Here is a 20,652-nt window from a genome sequence, read left to right as displayed (position 1 = left end):
ACAATGTTATGTGTTTATTGCCTCTTAATATATGCTTTAAGAAGTTCATGTGCAGCTACTAAGACGATCACACATATCCGACATTAAGTACAGATTAATGTGTGTGCTTAGCCCATAAGTCAGCAAAGCTCCTTAAGTTCTTCTGCTGAAGCGTGTCTTCCAAGCTTCATTTGCGAGTAACCCCTACTGAAAAACTCTTGAGGCTATTGGCAGGCTGTAATATATAATTTAGCTTGGAACTGTATTCTTGCATAACATCCTAACCTAGCTAGGTTAAACTGGAACTGCTACAACTAAATTGTGAAGCAATGGTAGCAGTTGGATCGCCAGTATTTAAAATTGCCTACTTCTAATCATTTGGAATTTTTTTTACTGGAAGGTCCTCTTGGAAAGCCCAAACACAATTTTACTCCGAGCAAAGAAAAAGCCTTAGATGTGACACTTCATGTAGTCAGTTTATTATTTAACATTCTCCCAAAAAGGCTTATTTAAAATTTGTTATTTCTGGCAGGTAAAGTTATTTGAAAACATGTAATAGAAAATGCATCCCAAAAGTTGTTTTAAGTTAGCAGCATCTTTAGTAAATCAAAGAGGGTTAGAACGGACAAGTTCAAAGGCTATGTTTCTCAAACTGAATGAAGTTGAAGCAATGCACATTTATCTGTAATACAGTAATCTGACTGTACCCTTTATAGTGTTTCCTTCAAATGCTTGTTTTAACAGTGCAGTTCTGCTTAGTGTAGTGCACACTTAGAATGGTATCTTGCTTCCTAAGGAGTACAGAATCTTACTTGTTACATTTTTCTATATTAACTCTCTCACAGTCCCATTCACGGCCTCCCTCAACACACTACTTCAAGTACCAAGATGTTCTAAGCAACTGGTCATATTCAGCTCTGTGATGAGCTTCATACATAGCAAATCCTACATAGGCTTACTACTGTAACAGCACAGTGGGGTGTGTATGTGTATGTGTGTGCGAGTGCATATGCATACAAGTGTTAAAGTGTGCCGGAAGACCTGCTTTTCAGTTATGAAGCGAACTTCTTTATGGAGAGAAGCCAGTGGGCAGCACTGATTACTACAAGAAGTGAGACTAAACCTGTAAGCCTAGAGCCACTAGGCTTATAGGGATGCTGTGACCACTTGGAGGGGTCCGTGGATGGCAACAGCTTCAATCTCAACACATGCACCCTGTAAGGAAAATGCCAAAGAACATCTTTAGAAAATCAATGCAGGACAGTCCTCTGTGTTTACTTTGTTTTTTTTACTAGAACCCCAAGATCTACCAACTGGAGCCTGGTGCAAAAGACATACGTTCAGAATTAAAGGATTCTGAGCCCGGGAATTTGTTCCGAGTACCAGAAATGAGCAGAGCTGACAGTCTTTCCACACGAAAATCTACTTCTGATTACCCCAAGCTTCTTAATTTCAGCAGTGTAATTCAGGATTGGCGGCAGGGAGAGGGGGGATAATTTTCTTGTCGCTACTGTTAAACAGTTGGTCAGAAACTCTTGGTCAGCCTTCCCCAATCTGGGATGGTCTGGAAACTGCAGCTAGTGCAGAATTCAGCAGTCAGGTTATTGACTGGAACCACGTGATGTGAAGATATAAGTCTGGTCCTGGCTTACCTGCACTGGTTGTCAATTTGTTTCCAGGCCAAATTTAACATGCTGGTTTTAACCTATAAAAACCTAATCAAGGCTAATTTAGTTCCATAGTGCAGCCCCACTGCTCTTCCAACAGTAATCATGAACTCAGGCCAGGGGATACAGTCCTGCACATATAATTTAGAATTTTATGTTTAAAAAGCAGTTATTAAAAGCCATACATTTTGGTACTATAAGGAAGCAACCTTATAAAACAAAGAGTCTGGTAGCACCTTAATGGCTAACAGATTTATAGTGGCATATATTTTGGGAACTATAGCTTACCTCTTCAGAGGCATGAAGTGCCTCAACAGCTGTAAACTGCAGCCGAATGGAAGAGGTACAGTCTGTAGCAATTCAATGTATGTAAAGCTTAAAGGTATACAAGCACAGTGCCTACTGACAATAACAATTGCATATTATTACTGCTGTGCTAATCTTGTGTATATTTAAGGGTTGTGTATAATTTTGTCACACACTTCACCCCTTATATTTCATGGCCATTTGGCTCCATGGTTTACTATTTTGTCCTCTCTGCATGTATTAACACACAATCTGCAAAAGATAAAACTTCATCGATGTGCTGATGTGCTCTGGTCCATAAAAGTTAATGCCACAATAAGTCTGTTAAAGTTAAGGTGGCACAAAGTCTTAGGTTGCAATCCTCTACTCAGTTACCTGGGAGTAAGCCCCACTGAACTGAACGGGAAATACTCAATAGACATGTCTAGAATTCCAATGGAAGTCTGTTGCAGCAAAAACAAGGGAGCTACAGTTTTGGAAGTTCAACAGGCAGTGCAATCCTATACTCACGTAGCTAGGAGTAAATCCCATTGAGCCAAATGCACTTTACTTCAGAGTGGACATATAGGATTGCATGGCGAGTAAATGTTGCAAGTTCTTTAAAGCCCTTATGTTTAATTAAATTTAAAAAGCAAGATCTAAGTTTAGGCAAGAAGTCAGACAGAATCGGTCTTCGTTGAAATAAAATTGACACTTACTTTTGGAAGAGCAGCAACCTGGTAAGCTGCTCTGGCTGGAAAGTTGCTCTTGAAAACTACATGCAGAAGGCAGATATTTCCATGAATATATTGACTAAGCAGAATCAAGGTATTTGCATAATCTATACAGGTTTGATAATTCAGCTGTTTTTGACAGAGTTTCAAGACAGGCTCTAGTTTTGCTCTGTGCCTTTGGATGATGCAATTTATATAGCTTTACAGCACAACATCTTGGTGGAGGATGTGTTTTTTGTAGCTAAAGGTTAAAAACTGAAAATTGTAGCTTTTTAAACCAATGGTCTGGTTCGAATAAGCTTCAAGCACTCATAGTTAAATGAGAAAAAAGTCAACGCACCGATCAGTTTTACCCTAAAACATCAGAAACTGAGGAAGAACTTATAAGCAAGTCATAGCCACATAATTGCACTTTCAGATGCTTCATTATTTATGGGTCAATTTGAACAGAAGCATACTTTAAAGTCATATCAATTAACTGGAGCATCTCTCACATAGTTCAGTCTTTCCAAACTGATGCTGGTGTGAAAGTCACATTTTGCAGGTTAAGTGGAAAGCTTGGATTCAGATTTCCAATGATGTGAATGAGACTGTAATCAGAAAACCTAACTATGTTTGTCTGCCCAGGATCCTAGAGGATTATTTTGGGAACACAACCTTTTATGGGTTGGATCCAAAGAAACAAGAGTGGAAGGGAAATAACCATTCACAACCGTTTTTGCAAGAGTGCAATAGGTTTCTACTTTATACTGCCGTAAAATGTTATATGAACAGAGGTATAACAATCTTTTAAATAACATTTAAACATCCTGCAGTACTTATGCTCCTGAATGTGAAACTCTGACACAACCCAGAGAACATCATTGGATTTAGCTTCACTTTTGTAATGCGATACTCTAGAATGACATGTCAAACGGCCTTACATGAACATAAGACCCTTTCCATGTGTGGAAAGGCACCTTTGGATTCAACCCAACTGATTAAATACCCTCACAACAACCCTGCTAGGTTCCCTAGGCTGAGATTGAGAGAGAGAGAGAGAGACTGGCCCAAAGTCACCCAGTGAGCTTCATGGTTGAGCAGGGATTTGGACCTGGGTCTCCCCAGTCCTAGTCCAAACACAAATTCACAGAGTATGAGCACTAGAAACAGAACAACCCATCCCAATTGTTCATTGTCAACCTAGATCTTCCCACCCCTCTCTTATCCACTGAAGCCCTCTTGGTGGAGACCATCTCACTTCAGGTTTTGTACGGGGCTGAGCCTACCCTTGGCAGTGTACAGATGTTATAGAGCACTAGCAGTACTTACACTGCTTGTAGATTTCATTAATGTCATCAAAATCCTTCATGTCGGCCATCAGCACAGTAGTCTTTACCACTAGAAGTTAGAAAATGCTTTTATAAATTGTGTTCCAAATGATCAAGCTGTAAAAATGTAATGCTGACATCTCAGGACAATTAAGTCTTGGTTCCTATGCACAACTGGACATAAGTCTTGTTGACCTTAGTGGGACTTACCTCTGAATAAACCTGCAAAGGGTTGCACTGTAAGTGTCTCGCACTCCAAGATAAACAGTGATGTATACATGTTATTTCTTGACTGTGTGAAGGACAAAACCTTTGAAGCAAATGGGGTTGGTGGATGGTGGTGGTGGTGGTCATGCCAGCTTCTAATTTCCCTAAGGTGGGAGTTGCCCACTCCAGATGTTTTGGACTAAAACTCCGATAATCCCTGCCCACTGACCATGCTAGCCGAGGCTTATGGAAGATGCAGTCAAAACATCTGGAGGGCACCAGGTTGCTTACCCTTGTCCAACAACAGAAGTGAGCCTGTGTTTGGGGCATTCCTTTCAGCTCTCCTGTACCGCACATGAAAACCTACTAAGCCCCTTGTGTTTGATTTTCCCTTGCAACAAGCTCAATAACCGAGTGTTTGAGAGTGACTGATGTAGCAGTACACCCACACTCCATGAAAACCTCATGATGTCTAATATCCAAGGACAGCAGAACTCTAGAACTTAGTTCACAATCCCAATCCTGCCCCAATTATCTACCTCAACGAAGCAGGCTCCAAAATGTCCCTGGGATATCCTATACCCCAACTCCCTTTCCAGTCACTGTAGACATTTGTCATCCCAGCAATTCATGTCTCAAGCATCCAAGAACAAAGCCCTCCCTTTTTAAAAATCTGCTGTTCTCCTTATTCTTAAATCCATCTTGTGCACCACCTACATTCCATACATAGCTGGAATAACCATTAAAAGTGTGAAATTTGGGCAAGGGCAACAAATGAGAGCACAAACTCATAAAAAATAGAAATCTCTAAGGTTTTGCCTGTGTTTAGCAAGAGGTCTGTTCTGACTGCTATTTCCCAGGTGTAAGAAGGACATTTGCTCCTGTGCGGTTCATACAACAGTAGCCACTGATGGGTCAGCTTGCTGGAATTAGAGAAGGAAGTCAAATCAAAATGTCTTAAGAATGGAGGTAACACTTTTAAGAAAAAGGAGTACTGGGAACCTTCAAAATCCTAAGACCCACAGAACGGAAGCCCAGGAAGATGCTTGTATCAAACAGAAAAGTTACAAGTTTAACCCACCTGTGCCAAAAAGGGATGGGAAAGTGCACTGAAAGACTTGGGAACTTTTGTAAACATGAAAAGAGGGAACCGTCTTGGTTCCAATGCTGCAGATATTTGCAGCAGGTACACCTCAGCTGTTCTTTCTCACAAGGCAGAAAGTATGCTTTCTTCTTCAAATGTAAGAGAAGTAATTTGCTTTAGAATACATTTACTTACCATTGTCATAGTTACAATCAGCAGCTTTCAGAATTTCCCCGATATTTTGAAGGGCCTAATGGTAAACAAACAAAAGAGTTTCAGTTATTTATTTGGGGTTGCCCACCTAACCCCTTGGATTCACAGCAGGGAACAACATATTCAAGCAGATAGAAAAGTATATTAAATTATCATGAAACATAACATATGCAAAAGCCAGCCATTTATAATGAAATAAACCAAATTTAAAAGCACCAAGTCCACAGACCAGAGAAAGCTGCTTAAGGGAGCGATCCTATGCCCCCCAGACAGTATCTGGGGGTGGCATAGCACAGTTCGGTGTCCTGGCTCTGACCTTGGAGACAGGAAACTGTGCTTCCCATTCCCTCCCCTTCATAGCCGACGCAGAGAGAACCGCTCAGAAAACAGAGCGTGGAGACAGGGAAAAGGAGGCATTCCTGGGGGTGGGGAGGAGATTGGGGTGGCTGCGCTATGACTTATCCTATGGCCACCCAAGTCTCCTTTCCTCCCCTTTCGAGGTGCTGCCGCCAGATGGGTGAAAGGGCCTGTCTAGCAGAAATCGCCTCCACCGTCCTCCCACACTGCATTGGATGCTGGTCAGTCTCCAAATTCAGAGGCTGCCAGCAAACCACATAGGATTGTGCCCTAAGTACCATTAATTTCAGTGGAAAGCACAACCGTCTCTGGATTGAGACTGAAGTGCACAGCAGCCTAGGAATGAATGGAAATTGCACAGCTACTGTTTTTGCTGCATTGTCTCCTAAGGACACATCCACATGGCAGTTTTTTGTGCTCCAGTGCAGCACTGTAACACATGATTGGGAGAGCAGAAATTGTCCTGAAAGGGGTGTGTACCCTTTCCCCTAGGATCTCCCTGTGCAGGGTGAACTGAGTGTCTAGTTTTATGCAGATGGATCTAACCCATGCATCTAATGGGTTCATTTCAAGTCTTGTGGGAATGTGCTCAACACAGGGAGTGTACAACCTCCAGCCTAGGGGGCCAGATCCAGCCCCCCGGGATCCAAATTTGGCTCCTCTGGGATTCCTAGATGGCCATGCCCCCTTTCTCCCAATCACCAATCGTTTGGTGGTTTCCCAGATTTTGTGACATTTTCGTCCTCATTCCAAAAGGTTGAAATGCCCCTCCTAAAGCTCAGTTACTGGCAGTGAGAGCTTGAAGTTCAAATACGCTGGTATTTTTGGTACTTTGGTCCTGCCCCTTTTGTCTTTGGCCCCACCCACCACTGGAATGCAGCCCCCTGAAAGCTTCTCTGAAATGGAATTTGGCCCTTGAGCTAGAAGGTTCTGCACTCAACTTTAACACTTAAGGCATGGCTACATGGGAAATGACATCAGACGCTCTATTAGAATAAGTGAGGCCGTGCTTCACCTGTTTAGCTTGTTCCTTTGCTCCTCCATGCACAAGCTGCCCACTTGAAGGATCCATGCCTAGCTGTCCTGCGATATACATGGTCCGGTCTACCAACACTGCTTGACTATGATTGAACAGTACAGTAAAAAGAAAAAGAAAAGCGGGGGGGGGGGGGAGAGGACAATGAGAAAAAAGAGAGAGCTTTAACATCTGGCAATTTAGCATTTTCTTTTGGAAATTGTTTTATTTCCCAGTGATTTCGCATCCAGTGAAGTGAGCAATTTGTCCAGCTGTTAAGAATATGCCTGTTGTGTGGACTTTGAAATTCTGTGAGGGAAGAACAGCCATGGGTAGTGATGCGATTTTACAGAAAATTCTGAACTGGAAAATTTCCCAGAAAACTTCCCTTTGCACATCATGCTAATTTGCATATAGTCATTCAAAAATTTTCTCAAGTCCTATGGTGATCTAATTTCGCATGCTTATTTTACTTGCATTTAGTAAACGACAAAGCTTTTAAAAAAGTACCCCATGTTAATTTTTTCCCCATTACATCACAAGTATTTGATCTAAAATATTTGAGGGAGGGGGGAATAAAGCACACTTAAAGTAAATTAAATGTTATATTATGTATATATTTTTATTGGAATACTTGTAAAAATTTAAGGACAACACTATGTACTTCCCTACATTGTTTAAATTTAAGGGCGGGGAGAGGGGGACAAAGGTACTGAAAACTTTTGACACGCTAGTAAATTTTAGAAGCCCAAAGAACTGTGCATGATATGCTGACAACCACTGATGTATTTCAACAGAGTTCAACTCTCTTTCAGTGAGGTTGTTGGAGCGCCTTCAGTTTCGCAGTCACAACTCATTACTTCTATTTCACACAGAGAAGTGAATGTATTTCCATGAGATATCTTTATTCTCTCATATACTTGCTAGGGATAATCACCTGAAAAAGATACAACTCTGAAACTGCCAAGCTTGCCTAAGATTGTATTTGCAACTGGCATCCATTCATTCTTACTAATGAATTTATGTAATGATCTTTTTCTGCAGGACAAGAAAGCACTGGAAAGTTTTCTGTGTTGGAGATTTTTTCCACACCACATCACTGGCCAAGGAAGGAGGATTTTGAGTGGGAAAACAGTCTGAGGGAAAAGTGTTAAGTAGCTTTTCCCCCACGGTCTTCACTCAGGGTTACAGCTCCCTGTGGCTGCTTTTCAGTTAGATGTCAGATGACATGTAAAGTAAACTGCACATAAAGTCTAATTTGGACCCAACTAAGACACTTTAAACCTACAGGGCCAAGTTAGGTTGAAGGGCTGTAATGGACTAGTAGTCCCAAAGCTTTTTCTGAATCAATTAAGAAACTACTGCTGTAATAAAGATATTTATTACCCATAAACATGGCAGATCTTAGCAACGCCTATGGCATAAATAATTTACTAGCGTGACTCAGCTAGGTAACTTCCTTGTAATTTGTTATAGGATGCAGGATCACAGAGCTTTATGGAAGTCTTGGAATTTGCTACACGCTTGTTCACTTGGGGCAAACAGCCACTGACTGAGGCAAGCGGTCCGACTGGGCAAATGCCCAGTTCTGTGGACTGCGCACGTGGCTTCAGTTATCTTTCCCTCTTCAAGGCTAGAATCTGCAGCTGCTAAGAATGTGATCTAGTGTCCTACTAGCAATTCTAATTCCTATACCCATCCGAAGAACACCCTCGTGAGTTCAGAGAACCACGTTATCAAAAAGTGAAGTGCCTTTCGCGGTCAGAGAGGTAGGAATCCATTGACTGAAACAAGGTTGTCTGTGAGTTCTAATGTATGATGGATCCTCTGTCCCACACACATAGGATATCCAAAAATCCAGTGAGCTGAGGTTGTGGGGGGTGACAGAGTTAGGGACTGTTGGGAGTAGGGATGCTTAAACTTTGCTTTGACCTTCAAGCTAGAGCAGTGGTTAGAGCGTTGGACGGACCGGGAGATCCGGGTTCTAGTTCCCACTCAACCATGAAGCTCACTGGATGGCTTTTGGCCAGTCACTGACTCTCAGTCTAATGTACAATTAACAGGGTAATTGTGAAGATAAAATGGAGAGGAGAAGAACTACGTAAGCCACCTTGGGTTCCTTGCAAGAGGAAAAAAGGCAGGATATAAATGTAACAACTTTAAAAAATCCATCACAACAGTTCATACGTTGTCACAGCAAAGCGAGTATTAAGTTAGTTAAATCTACTTCTAGGCACCAGAAATACCAACTAAAATGGCTACTCTGGAAACGTAAGCTGTGTGTAAGTGTTCTCTTGTAGCTTTTATGAAGTGCTTAATTGACTACTCAAGCATCTACCTTCTGCATTCCTTACATGCAAGCTCAGCAAATTTAGTCTGCCTCTAAATACCTGGTGCACCAGCAAACTAATTTGGAAGATTGCAATGCTCCATTATAAATGGGAACGCTTTGAAATTACCGTAAATAAGAATAATTACCTTAAGTAAGAATAGCCTGGAACCAAATTTTCTGCCATCTACGGCAGAATACTGAAAATGAGAATATTTAATTGGATTACAAATTGATAAACAAAGCCAACTGTGTAGAACAAAAGGATAAAAATCTTTTCAGTTGAGAATTACATGGGATTTAACTTATCTCTTTTTGAGATGATTATTTTTCATATATCTGAAATATTCACGATTATCCCATTTTTACCCAGTATGACTGTATGCCTTGCTGTTCAACACATACAAGTGGGATCTGCAGCAAAATGTTGCCATGTATGGGGCTCCTGTTCCAGGCAGCCATTTCAGGATGCTCCATTCCTTTACATTCCCTCCACCAACACTTTTCTGTTTCCTCCCTGCAGCAGTCAGCCAGCATTCCACGCCCCCTGAGCATGCTTAGTCCTCATTGAGCTGTTTTGGGTTCCTCCCAGATTTTCTGAAGGGCAATCCTGTGCATGTTTAGACAGAAAAAAGTCCTACAATTCCCAGCATTCACCAGCCAGAATGGGGAATTGTAGGGCCTTTTCTGTCTAAAGATGCACAGGATTGCACCCTAAAGATCCTTTTTGTACTTCTGCAGGTTTTGGGGTTCCCCTGAGCCTGCTAACACCTCCCTTTTGAATGTGGATGGTGCAGTTTGGGCTATGTAGAGATCTAAACTTGGAGAATGAGTTCACTATTAGTATAAGATGGGAGGCAGTCAGCTTACAAATTATATATTATTCCAAATTATTATTTTTCTTAAACTTTCTTGGATTGGTGTGGCACATGATCCCTCAGTACATGCTAGAGAGCTATTGTCAGAAGGCTGGCTGGGGATGCTGGGAGTTGTATTCCAACACATCTAGAAAGCACCAGGTTGGTGGAAGACGGCTGGTTTAGTGAGATGTGAATGAGCTTAGTCTCCCCAGAGGCTCACATGCTGCCCCTTCCCTGGTGTGATTATCAGGAGGAGCTCAGAAGCTTTCATTTAACTGTGGTTTGTCATGTCATCCAGACGGAAGGACTATGGTTACTTTCAAATAGCCAACTTCAAAACATGGTTTATGAAGCTGGCTTGTTTAAACTGACCATATGGTTAAGATTAACAACAGTTTGGGGTTTAGACAGCATGGCAAGCCATGGTTCATCAAAAGTGGGAGTAAAAGTTTCCAAACTACTCCTCCTGGCCATGTGTAGGGAGGAGAGGGGAGTGGGGAGCCCATGAGCCCAGGGAGAGGCTAGGCTTGTTCATGTTTTGCTGAGGTTTGGCAGGTAAACTATAGTTTAGCGTGACATTCAAATGCAGCGTTATTCTAACAGTCATAGGGTTGCCCATGGGGTTGCTATGTTATGGTAGTTGTTCCTGCCATCAGAAGTGATTAACCACCCTTACATTGTACACCAATCTTTCCCAAAGTCAGCAAAAAAAGTTAATTAATAATTGCTTGTTATATTAAATGTTGGTATCTCATTTGATCAAGGTAACACCTTTACTTGCAGATACTTAGTACATGCAAAAAAACCTCTACAAAATAACAGAAACCAGAACTAGACACAGCTCATGTATTTGGGGAGGGAAAATGTCTTTGCAACATCATCCTTTTATTAAAGATAATTAACATGTTCCTACATTCCATTTTATTTACAGTGTAATTATTTATTCACAATTATTTATTTTTTATTTACAATGTAATTATTTAATTACAATTTACAAATACATCAAATTTAAATCTAATTCTTGGCAGAGGGTAGTACACTTAATGTTTTCCTCCTTTACTTTACAGACAAAAATATAGGTGGAATCCATTTGCTGCTTGAGGTTTTCATTATGGTTCTTCACAATAAGAAATTATATTTAGTCTCTTTTCTATAATCTGAGGAAAGGCTTCGACAAATATTGCTGTGTATGTCCCTGATTTCTACATACAGTATGATATGCCATATTTTATTTAAAAATGAGGTATTTTGGCTTTCCTTTTAGCTAATTTCAATTGGTAAGTAAATTTTTTCTGCCATGACTATGTGCCATAGCTCTATGTGTACCAAGACTTTGATGTTAGAGGTTTCCCAGCTTTTAGTATTACCCTGAGAGCTGCCATCAGCATGAACACAATTAATTCCTTAGATGCCACTTTTGCATTTTGTTCTTCCCATATTGTTAACAGAGCCAATGTTGATGTCCCTACATTCCTAAGAAGCATTTTCTTCTGAAGTAACTATTAAGTTCAGCTTACTCAAGACTTTGTCTTGAAGAGAGACTGCCTGGCTTTCCCCCGTTTTATTTTTTATATTGATTAATCTTTTAGTCTAGCTAGCTTCTCATTAATGATTGAAAAGTACAATAACAGCAAACCAGCTCTTACTCAACAGACTAATACAACTTACTCTTATGGCAGCATTTTCCATTCAGGATTTCAAGAAGCTTTGTATATATTAATTTTGACATCCTTATTTCAAATCCTCATAATTTAAGGGATGAGGAAATGAAAATATTAGTTTCCTCATCTTTGAATATGGAGAAAGAATTGGGAATAAAGCCAGACAGGGGTGTCACCCCAACTAAAATGTTGCAGAGGTTGGAAAGGGCTATTATCATGCATGTTTTTACTGGCTGCTTAAAGGAAGGCTATTTTAAAAAGCCTGAGCTCAGCCAAAAATCATAATGAAAGTCTTGAAATTAATGAAGATGCCACACTGCACACATGCATGCATGTGATCAGTTACAACTCATCGGTTTTTACAGAAGCAGTGCTTCACTAGTTTTTGCCTGAGCTCAGTTTTTTATTTGTTACTCCTTTACACAGCCAGCCATCCAATCTGTACATATGTAGCCTTGGTGCATACAGAATGAAATCAACTTCCAAAAGCATGTGTTCCCCAAGGCAAGCACAATAAAATTACCAATATAGGAAGCTGCCTTATTATATCAGTTCAGATTATTTGTTTATCCAGCCCAGTATCATTAGTCCAACTGGCAGTAGCTTTCCAAAGTCTCAGGTCTTGAGACCCATTACATAGTACCCTTTTAACTGGCCATGTCAGGGTTTGAACCTGGGACTTTCTCTCCTGCCACTGAGCTATGGCCAACTAGGGATCTTTGAAACTCATGGTAGTCCTTTCTAGAATGGGTAAATTATGATTTGCACCTCATACATGTTGACAAATTTCTCAGAAATACTCTCGGACCAGAAGCAACCAACTTTGCCTGCAGTCCTATACACACTTACATTGAGTAAGTTCCATTGAACTCAATGGGGCTGACTTCAGAGTAGACATGTTTAGCATTGCACTGTTCAACTGTAACATTTAGCTCCAACAAGTTCAAAAGATTACACTGTTTACTCCCAACACCATTCAGTCATTACTCGCAAGCGTCCAGATACTGTGAGTATACCTTAATTCCAATCTTTTCTACCACTAGCATCAGCAAAACAAAATATTACTTTAAAATATATATTTTAGAAGTGATAAATAAGAAAGCCCAATAGTTATTCTTCCTTGGTTTTGGGACCTCAACATACTCTGATTTTGAAATCAAAGCTGACATGCTTGCATTCTCCTGGAAAGCCTTGTTATTCTTCATAGGTCTTAACTTGCACAAGAAAACCCCCCACAGCGATCTCAAAGCAAACCAGCTGGACTAATAACCCCTAAAAATTACTTATTAACTATGGATTTGAGGCTGCTGAGCAACTCAAGGATAACTCCGTCAAAAATGGAAAGCAAACGATAATGAACAAAAAGGTAAAGGTCAATTCAGTCAGTAGATTTTTTTTCTCTTCCAGTATTGTGTGACCCACAACAGCAGTGGCTTAAAAACAGCACACACCGGCCACCCCAAAAACCCAAAACAAGACGCTCCCAAACCCTAAATATATAATACTGATCCCTATATTGGTCAAAAGAAAAACCCCGAGAAAGCAAAAACAGTGGGAGCACTGGGACAATATATTAATTCCAATTCCCAGAGAGGTGGCTGTGTTAGGCTGCAATCCTACCCACCATGACAGCCCAATCTTACACAGGTCTACTCAGAAGTACATCCTACGGACTAGATGCCCACGGGAAGCCCACAAGTAGGACATGAGTGCAACAGCGCCCTCCCACTCATGTTCCCCAGCACCCTGCCTCCGATACTGGATGTATCACATAGCCATCCTGACTAGCGGCCACTGATAGCCTTGTCGTCCGTGAATCCGTCGAATCCCCTTTAAAGCCCGCCAATGCGGTGGCCGCCGCCGCCGCCACATCCTGTGGCAGGGAACTCCGCAGGTTCAGTGTCTGCGCGCTGCGGGAAGAAGTGCGTTCTGACGTTACTCATACCTGTAAGGGCCCAGGGCAGCAGGAGCCGTAGCGGTGCTGATGATTTTCTTTATTAACGTGGCCATAGCGGCGGCAATAGCAGCTCCTCTCGATTGCGAGCTAGTTGGCGAACCAACGAGCGGATGAAGCCGGCGCTCCTGCCCCTTCGACTTCGCCCGCCGCGCCAGGTTCTCCCTTTCCCTTCTCCTCCCCGAGTAACTTATCGCCCCGCCCCTCAGCGATTAGAGCCAAATACGCGGTTGGTTTTCCTTGCGGACCTCTCCGCCCGCCGTACACTCCCCTGCTCCGAGGGATTATGGGGGATGTAGTCTTTCGTGTGGCAAAAGGGGCGGAAGTCGTTGAGAGCTACCGACGGCGTCGGCGGGGGGCGCGCGGGGCTCTGTCTGCTGGAGGAAGCGGGCGCAACGCGGCCGCCCGACTGGCCGGGGGAAGCGCGGGGGATCCTGCAGGGGAAGAAGCGGACGGGCGGGCAGGCTCGTCGAGGCCTGGCTGTAAGCCTCACGCACCGGGAACTCGGCGCCCGGTCCAGCCTCAGGTAGTGGCAACGGCGAAGCGGAGTGGGACGGGAAAAGGGCCTGGGCTTGGCCCGTGGGACGGTGCAGGGAGCGGGGCTAACGGGAGATTCGTCCGCTAACGGGAGGCGCTCGCCTCACAAGCCCTGTGACAGTATCGTTGGGCCCCGGAGTTGCCTGGTGAGAAGCATGACTCCAGCAGGCCCCTCAGAACTGAATGCCCCACGCTTAAGTATTATCCCCTGAGTGCCCCTGCGGTTGGGCAGCCTCCGTATTAATTCGTGCCAGACCATCGCCATGTGTCTAGGGATGGGGGAAGAGGACGTGCTTGGTTTTTTTTTTAAGCGGCTGGTGAAAAATGATTGGCTATTTTCCAGAATGTGTGCATAGCCGACATACGCGCGCACACGCACACGTGTAGCATAAACTGGGTGCTTTTTAATTAGGCTTTTTTGGGTTAATATTTCCCTTAGTATTGTGTTTACTCCATGCTAATCAAGCTTGCATAGCGCACAGTATCTTTACCTGTACCAGGGTTGTTCAGACGTTGACCTGTGTCTGCAGTGACACTTGCACAAATTAAGACGATAGCGAGAAGGATGCCGAGGTTCCCTTTTCACAGCCTCTTTTTCCATGGTTGGTAGTGGCTAGTCAGAACCCTTCTAATCACCCCAACTGCTGCTTTTTTCTCAGGATCTGCTACTGCTCTAGAGAAACCAAGAGCCAGCAGTAGCTCTGTACAGTATTTGTCTGCGGATATTGTAGGAGGGATGAAGTGCTGCAGTGCTAAGAGGCAGATGCTGATCCAGCATCCAGCTCTGCAGCGTGAGAGTAACTGGGTGACTCTACAAAAATTCAGGAGAGTGGAAGAGAACAACTGTCAGTATTAAATTAATCAAACATTGCCATAGTTCTCAGCTAGCCGGTACAATTTTACTGATATAATTGCAGTTTCTATCATAGTAATTTTGTTTTATAGTTTTTGTGTCTGTGTGTGTGGGTGTATAAATGTACTGACTGCTTCAAGAGCTTTGAGAAGGAAGCAGTCTGTACATTTAATGAGTAAACGTGTTTGTGTTAACATAGGGTTGTATCCAAAGTTAGTCTAATGTAAATCCCATTCCTTTCAATGGGTCTAAGTAGGGCCAATGTTGGATAGAACCCATGGTTGTGTTATCTAAATTAATGACTGGGATTCAGTTTCTGGTGGGTTGTTACTGCTAATCTTAGTTCTGCAATGGTTTGTCTCTTTCTGCAGTTACTGGTTTTGTAAAGAATCTATTGAAGATCTGTAGGCCCTGGACAGCTTTGCATCACTGTGTGTGTGCGTGGTGCCTGCTGTGCTTACAGTCCCACTGGATCTGAAGGCTTTTGCTATGCATTAGAGACAGTATTGCATCTTTAATACTTTGTTATACTGCAGAAATGTCAACTGCAAAAGAGAAGAAAAGGGCCAAGAAAATGAAAAATCAACCTACTAGTGTGACCTTTCCCTTTGATAGTGGGCCTAGTCAGAGTGAAATGTACTTTCGGAATGGAGGTGACAGAACTTCACAACGCAAGAAACAAGGTAACTTATGTTTTACTGGATGTAATCTTTGAATAGGTTCTTCATTAGAAAAGCAATCTGGAAAAAGAAAGAAACCCTGTAATATGGTAAGCCCGGGTCAAATTTGATTCCCCCGTCCCCTGGAGGTGCTGCCTGCCACACCCTGAGGTGAAAAGGATAGTGTGTCATGGTGGGGAGTGAGAAGTTTGGGAAAGAGGCCTCTGCAGGAAAGGGTACCTGCTGGCTGACCGAGAAGTAGCTCCACATGTGCTGCTTTTGGGTCAACAAGGCCACTCCCCAAACCCAGGAAGGGAGACCTGGCCAGCCCAAGAGCTGCACACAAGCTGCATCTTCTCAGGTGGCTAGTAGATGCCTCTCCTTCCGCGCTTGGAGAAGCAGCACTTTGAATGTGCTACAACGAACGCCGGATGTTCCCTTATACCACCATTCTCTACTCTGATTGGCAGTGGCTGTCCTGGGTCTTGGGCAGAGAGGTCTTTTCCATTGTCTTCTACCTGATCCTTTTTTAGCTGAATATGTCAGGGAATGAACTTGGGTCCTTCTGCATGCAAAACATGTGCTTTGTCACTGAGTTATAGTGCTTGTTCAAATGAGGCATAGGGGAGGAGGTTAGTTATGCATCTCTGCTCTAGGGAATCCCTGTAATCCATAGAACCTGCTTTCATATAATTCTGTTTTGGTCTGAGAGATTAAACAGTTCCTAGGCGTAGGGGTAGCATTGTGGCATGAATAAATGCTTACTGTATACTAGCATAGGTGCTTAATTCACAAAGTAATGTTCCAGTGTGTCTGGAGCTTCAAGTTAAGTATTTAGTATGAATACCACTTTTTATGGTAGTTATATAAGGCTGGGGTAGGCAGCCTGGTGCCCTCTAAATGTTTTCAGTTGCAACTCCCATAAGCCCCAGCCAGCATGGCCCATGGTCTGATTATGGGAGTTGTAGTTCAAAACACCTGGAGGGCACCTGCCCCTAATCTAACATATGTAAGTGCAAACTGTAGCTTAACTCCCGGTCTATTCACTGACTGTATCAAATATCTTTAAGTGTACTGCCATGTGAATGTCTTCTGCAATGTTGGCATACTGTAGTCTAAATCTCTTGTTCAAATTACTGTTTCGATTAAGAAGGGATTTGACATTTTATTTACCTAATTAATAAACTGGCGAGTGGCTATTAAATAACTGAAAATCTCTTTTCTTTCAAGGCCAATGATTTAGATTGTAGTATGCACTTAGTTTGTAGTTTCAGTTATCTTGCATCATAATATAAAACTCTTCTTTGACTTACCAACAGAACTGTGTTTTGAAACCTCACAACAGGGCTTCTTACATCAAAAAGCTTCCCATGAAATGCCTAAATATGTTACAGGTAAGCATTCATGAAGAGCTGTTGATCTTTATGCTGGGCCTGTGCATTTAAATGTTATGTTATAAACTAGGTCACAACAGCCAGTTTTAATGTGGCCTGAACTGATTGATCGCAGACCTATTTACACTTCTTGGGCTGTGGCTTCACCACTGTTGAATCTAGCCCCCACCTGACTTTTCCTGTGGCTTAATGACCCTTCATAGAAAAAGGATCCTAACCCTGCATGAGACCATAGTTTTTAGTGTTCAGAGAATGAGCTTCAGCAAGCCTTGAGCTCGTATGCTGCCCCACTCCTCTGGTGTGTCCAAGAGGAGGAGTTCAGAAGCTTTTGCTTCCAGCTAGGTTAACTGCAGCTTGTCATGTTGCCCAAACTCAACAAACTGTGGTTAATCTTAGCTATGGTTTGTCTGAAACAAACCAGCTTCAAATCATGGGTTACGGAGCTGGGTTGTTTAAATAATCATAGTTAACATTAACCACAGATTAGGGTTTGGTTGTAATGCTAAACTGTAGTTAATTGAAATTGGAAGCAAAAGTTTCCAGTCTTATCCCAGCTAGTGGAGTAAAGGGGACAGGAGAGTATGTGAGCCTGAGGTTAGCTGCTGCTGCTTCTTATCATGCTGAACTATAACTTAGGGCACAATCCTATCTAGATAGGTGGCTGCCTCCGAACTCGGAGGCGACCACCTATCCAAAGCGAGGCAGGAGAAGCATGGAGGGGGTCATTCCCTCCACGTTCCTCCTGCCCTGCTTTTTCTGCTAGACAGCTGATTGTGGCTGTCTAGCTGCAGGAGGACAGAGTGGGGAAGGAGGCTGCTGTACGACACATAGGATGTGTCATACAGGCAACTATGCTCTCCCTGCCCCAGAATGCCCCCCGCTCCTCTCATGAGTGCAGAGGACAGGGCTGTTCCGTGCTGCCTCCAAGGCAACGCGGAAGTGAGGAGAGGCTCCGAGGTCAGTTCCCGGATAACAGCATATCCTATGGCCATCTAGCCACTGTCTAGCAGCCATAGGATTACTCCCTCCGTGTAATATCCAAATGTGACCAAATTGTTTTTCTTTGGCAAACATTTCATCCAATGGTTATGGCAGTCAAAATAGTTAAATTGGAATATAGTGACCATTAGGCTGGTTAATGGAATATTGTAGTACTGTAAAATTATTAATTGCTATTTGTAGATTAGAAGATAAGTCCACAAAATATACTAGCACAAACATCACTTTTACTTGCCAGCCTGTATGTACCTATGTTACTAATTTTGAGTCCTGTAAAAAGGAAGTTTTGGACCCCTATAAATTTTCCTTCCTAGTCTCCTGGAAGCATTTTTTCTTGCATAGTCAACCCAGCAAGTGGCTACTTACAAGCAGAGGTCCACCAATTTTGGCTGGCCATGGTAGCCGATCAAAACATTATATTTGCTGGATCCTGCCCATTCTTGAGGCCCTTGTTCTTGACTGTGTGATGTGCCTCTGAAACTCAGTGTGAGGCCAGGGATAATCCCCTGCTCCCCTATACCTTTAAAGCTAGGGAGGAGGGTGAGGATCATCCCCACAGTTGCTCTTTACTTCTGAGGCGCACTGCTAAAACATCAAGCTCCAGCCTTCCTCTCCTGCAGTCAGCTTGATTTCAGGGCTGAGGTTTGTCCTTCTCCTGTTGTTCTTGGAAGAGGCTCAAAGCAGTTGTGCTGGGCTTCTGATTGCCTCTGAAATATAACTCTACCCCAGATGCAAGGTTCAGCTCTTCACACTTCGTCAGAATCAGTGGGTAACTAGATATGCCTCCGAATTGCTGTTGCCCTTGTGTCCTGCTTGTGGGCTTCCCATCAGCATCTCACTGGCCACTATAGGACTAGATAGGCTTTGGTCTGATCAAACACAACTCTTCTTATGTTCTTGTGGCAAGTGTGGTGAATGAAATTATCACTTGAAGATCTTATAGACTATGAATGGGTGTGTTCACTATATGCATTACTACATTCAAAATTTCCCATTATATCTCAGTTGCAACCTGATTGTGTCCCCAGAAACACATCTTGCCATCTGATCAAGATAGTCAGGTTATTCACCAGGTTGCCCTTTTTCATCTAATGGCTTCAAAAATGAATGCTAAAGAGACATCACAGTTAATTGTAAATATGATTCTTTGGTGTAACTGTCAAGGTGTATTTTAGATCAGGTTCGTGAAGCTTCCTTTAATTGTTCCGTTTTATTTTTGTTACAAGGTTTGTAACTTGTGCAGGTTTTATGTAATGTGTCAGCTTGTAAATAAAATACACAGGAATACTGTGTCTACAAGCATGGGCTACTATGTCTTAATATTTAAAAGGAGAAAATTAAAATAAGCCTGAATTATTATTTAATTTTTAATCATTTTTACATCCATACATCACCCTTGTTCAAGTGCAGACAGACTTTTAATTTGGAGATGATAATTTTGGAATAATATTGTAATACGTCTGCCAACTGTATTTTAGCATTCTTCATGTTCATGCAAGTAGCCCACATGTAGTTTTAGGAGATTTTAGGTTGGATGGAACTCTGTAGAATGCTGCAATATGTTAGTCTTCAAACTTAATTGCTGCAAAATGGAGAACTCCCTCATTTAGTGTTTTCATCTGTGTCAAATTTCATTTTCTGAACAAGTTCTTTTATTTCAGTGTCTCCTTTTGTTCAAGCTCGTGCTGCTGAAATAAAGGCTATGTTGAAGGCTGTTTCACAGAAGTCTTCCAATACCTTGGTGTTTCAGTCTCTTCCTAGACATATGAGGAGACGAGCTATGAGCCACAATATCAAACGCCTACCCAGAAGACTCCGTGAACTTGCCAGAATAGAGGTGATGCTTCATCTTATTTTTCCACTTAACTTGCTGTAATAGATGATAGTTCTGTTTACCCTTTCCCTCTTAAAGAAATGTGTTGGAATGTAACAGCTGTTGATCACAAGATGGTAGCACAATAGGACAAGACAAGCTTCTTTTCAAGGAGTTCCCCTTATTCTTTGCTGGGAGATTCTGGAGGGTGGTGATTGTCATCTCCAAGACAATCCCTTTGGATCCCTGTGTGCCATCCCCCTTCCCACCAGTATTACATGCTTTTTTAATCATATTGGCTTCCAGTTGGTAAACGAATGCAGTGCAAAATATTCTCCCTTGTTCTTGACTACACAGGCAGAGAAACCTGAACATCAGAAAAAGGAACTTCCAAAGAGTAAGTGTCGTAAAGCCAGGCGGCGTCATACAAATTTGGTGGCAGTGTTCAATCAAAGGCAAAAGAAGAATATCTGGTTGGAAACGCACATCTGGCATGCAAAACGATTTCACATGGTGAAGAAATGGGGATACTGCTTAGGAGACAGGCCCACAACAAAGAGCTATAGGGCCTGCTACCGAGCCATGACAGCCCACTGCCTCCTTCAGGTACTGTGTTATGTGTCCATCCCTGGCAAAATTAAAAGCTAAGTCTTTAAAACTTAGATTGCGAAGTGCCTTTTCAGGAGATCATACCCATGAGCTGCCTTTTTTTCTTAAAGCATTTGTGAAACACTTGTTGGGT

The 20,652-nt window shown here is 42.5% G+C and overlaps 2 protein-coding genes across 2 annotated transcripts in view; one reads left to right on the top strand and one right to left on the bottom strand.

Annotated features, from left to right (window-relative positions):
• Positions 1-13,842, bottom strand: RIDA (reactive intermediate imine deaminase A). Its single transcript, XM_084849060.1, has 6 exons — positions 13,647-13,842; positions 6,852-6,957; positions 5,462-5,516; positions 3,977-4,045; positions 2,651-2,706; positions 1-1,194 (listed from the first exon to the last, which is right to left on the bottom strand). Exons 1-6 carry the CDS (start codon positions 13,709-13,711, stop codon positions 1,126-1,128), a joined length of 420 nt encoding a protein of 139 aa, XP_084705186.1. The 5' UTR covers positions 13,712-13,842; the 3' UTR covers positions 1-1,125.
• Positions 13,843-13,946: 104 nt separating this feature from the next.
• The window catches only part of POP1 (POP1 ribonuclease P/MRP subunit), a 28,185-nt gene continuing 21,479 nt past the window's right edge, over positions 13,947-20,652 (top strand). The window contains exons 1-5 of the mRNA XM_084849058.1: positions 13,947-14,181; positions 15,582-15,728; positions 17,024-17,098; positions 19,759-19,934; positions 20,268-20,516. Of these exons, the coding sequence (XP_084705184.1) occupies positions 15,584-15,728; positions 17,024-17,098; positions 19,759-19,934; positions 20,268-20,516 (645 nt within the window). The 5' untranslated portion in view covers positions 13,947-14,181; positions 15,582-15,583. The remainder of the gene's footprint in view (positions 14,182-15,581; positions 15,729-17,023; positions 17,099-19,758; positions 19,935-20,267; positions 20,517-20,652) is intronic.

The sequence above is a fragment of the Heloderma suspectum genome, chromosome 4 (genome assembly GCF_057233095.1).
Source record: "Heloderma suspectum isolate Gila_16-S chromosome 4, 16-S_ref, whole genome shotgun sequence".
Lineage (NCBI taxonomy): Eukaryota > Metazoa > Chordata > Lepidosauria > Squamata > Helodermatidae > Heloderma > Heloderma suspectum.
Note: the sequence above shows the minus strand (reverse complement) of the source record. Positions and strands in the feature narration are given on the sequence as shown.

Coding starts and splice junctions, on each gene's coding strand:
- RIDA (XM_084849060.1), bottom strand. CDS start 13,711: ATGGCCACGTTAATAAAGAAAATCATCAGCACCGCTACGGCTCCTGCT. Junction 4,046..5,461: donor TGATTGTAACTATGACAATG/GTAAGTAAATGT, acceptor TCTAACTTCTAG/TGGTAAAGACTACTGTGCTG. Junction 2,707..3,976: donor TAATGAAATCTACAAGCAGT/GTAAGTACTGCT, acceptor TTCTGCATGTAG/TTTTCAAGAGCAACTTTCCA.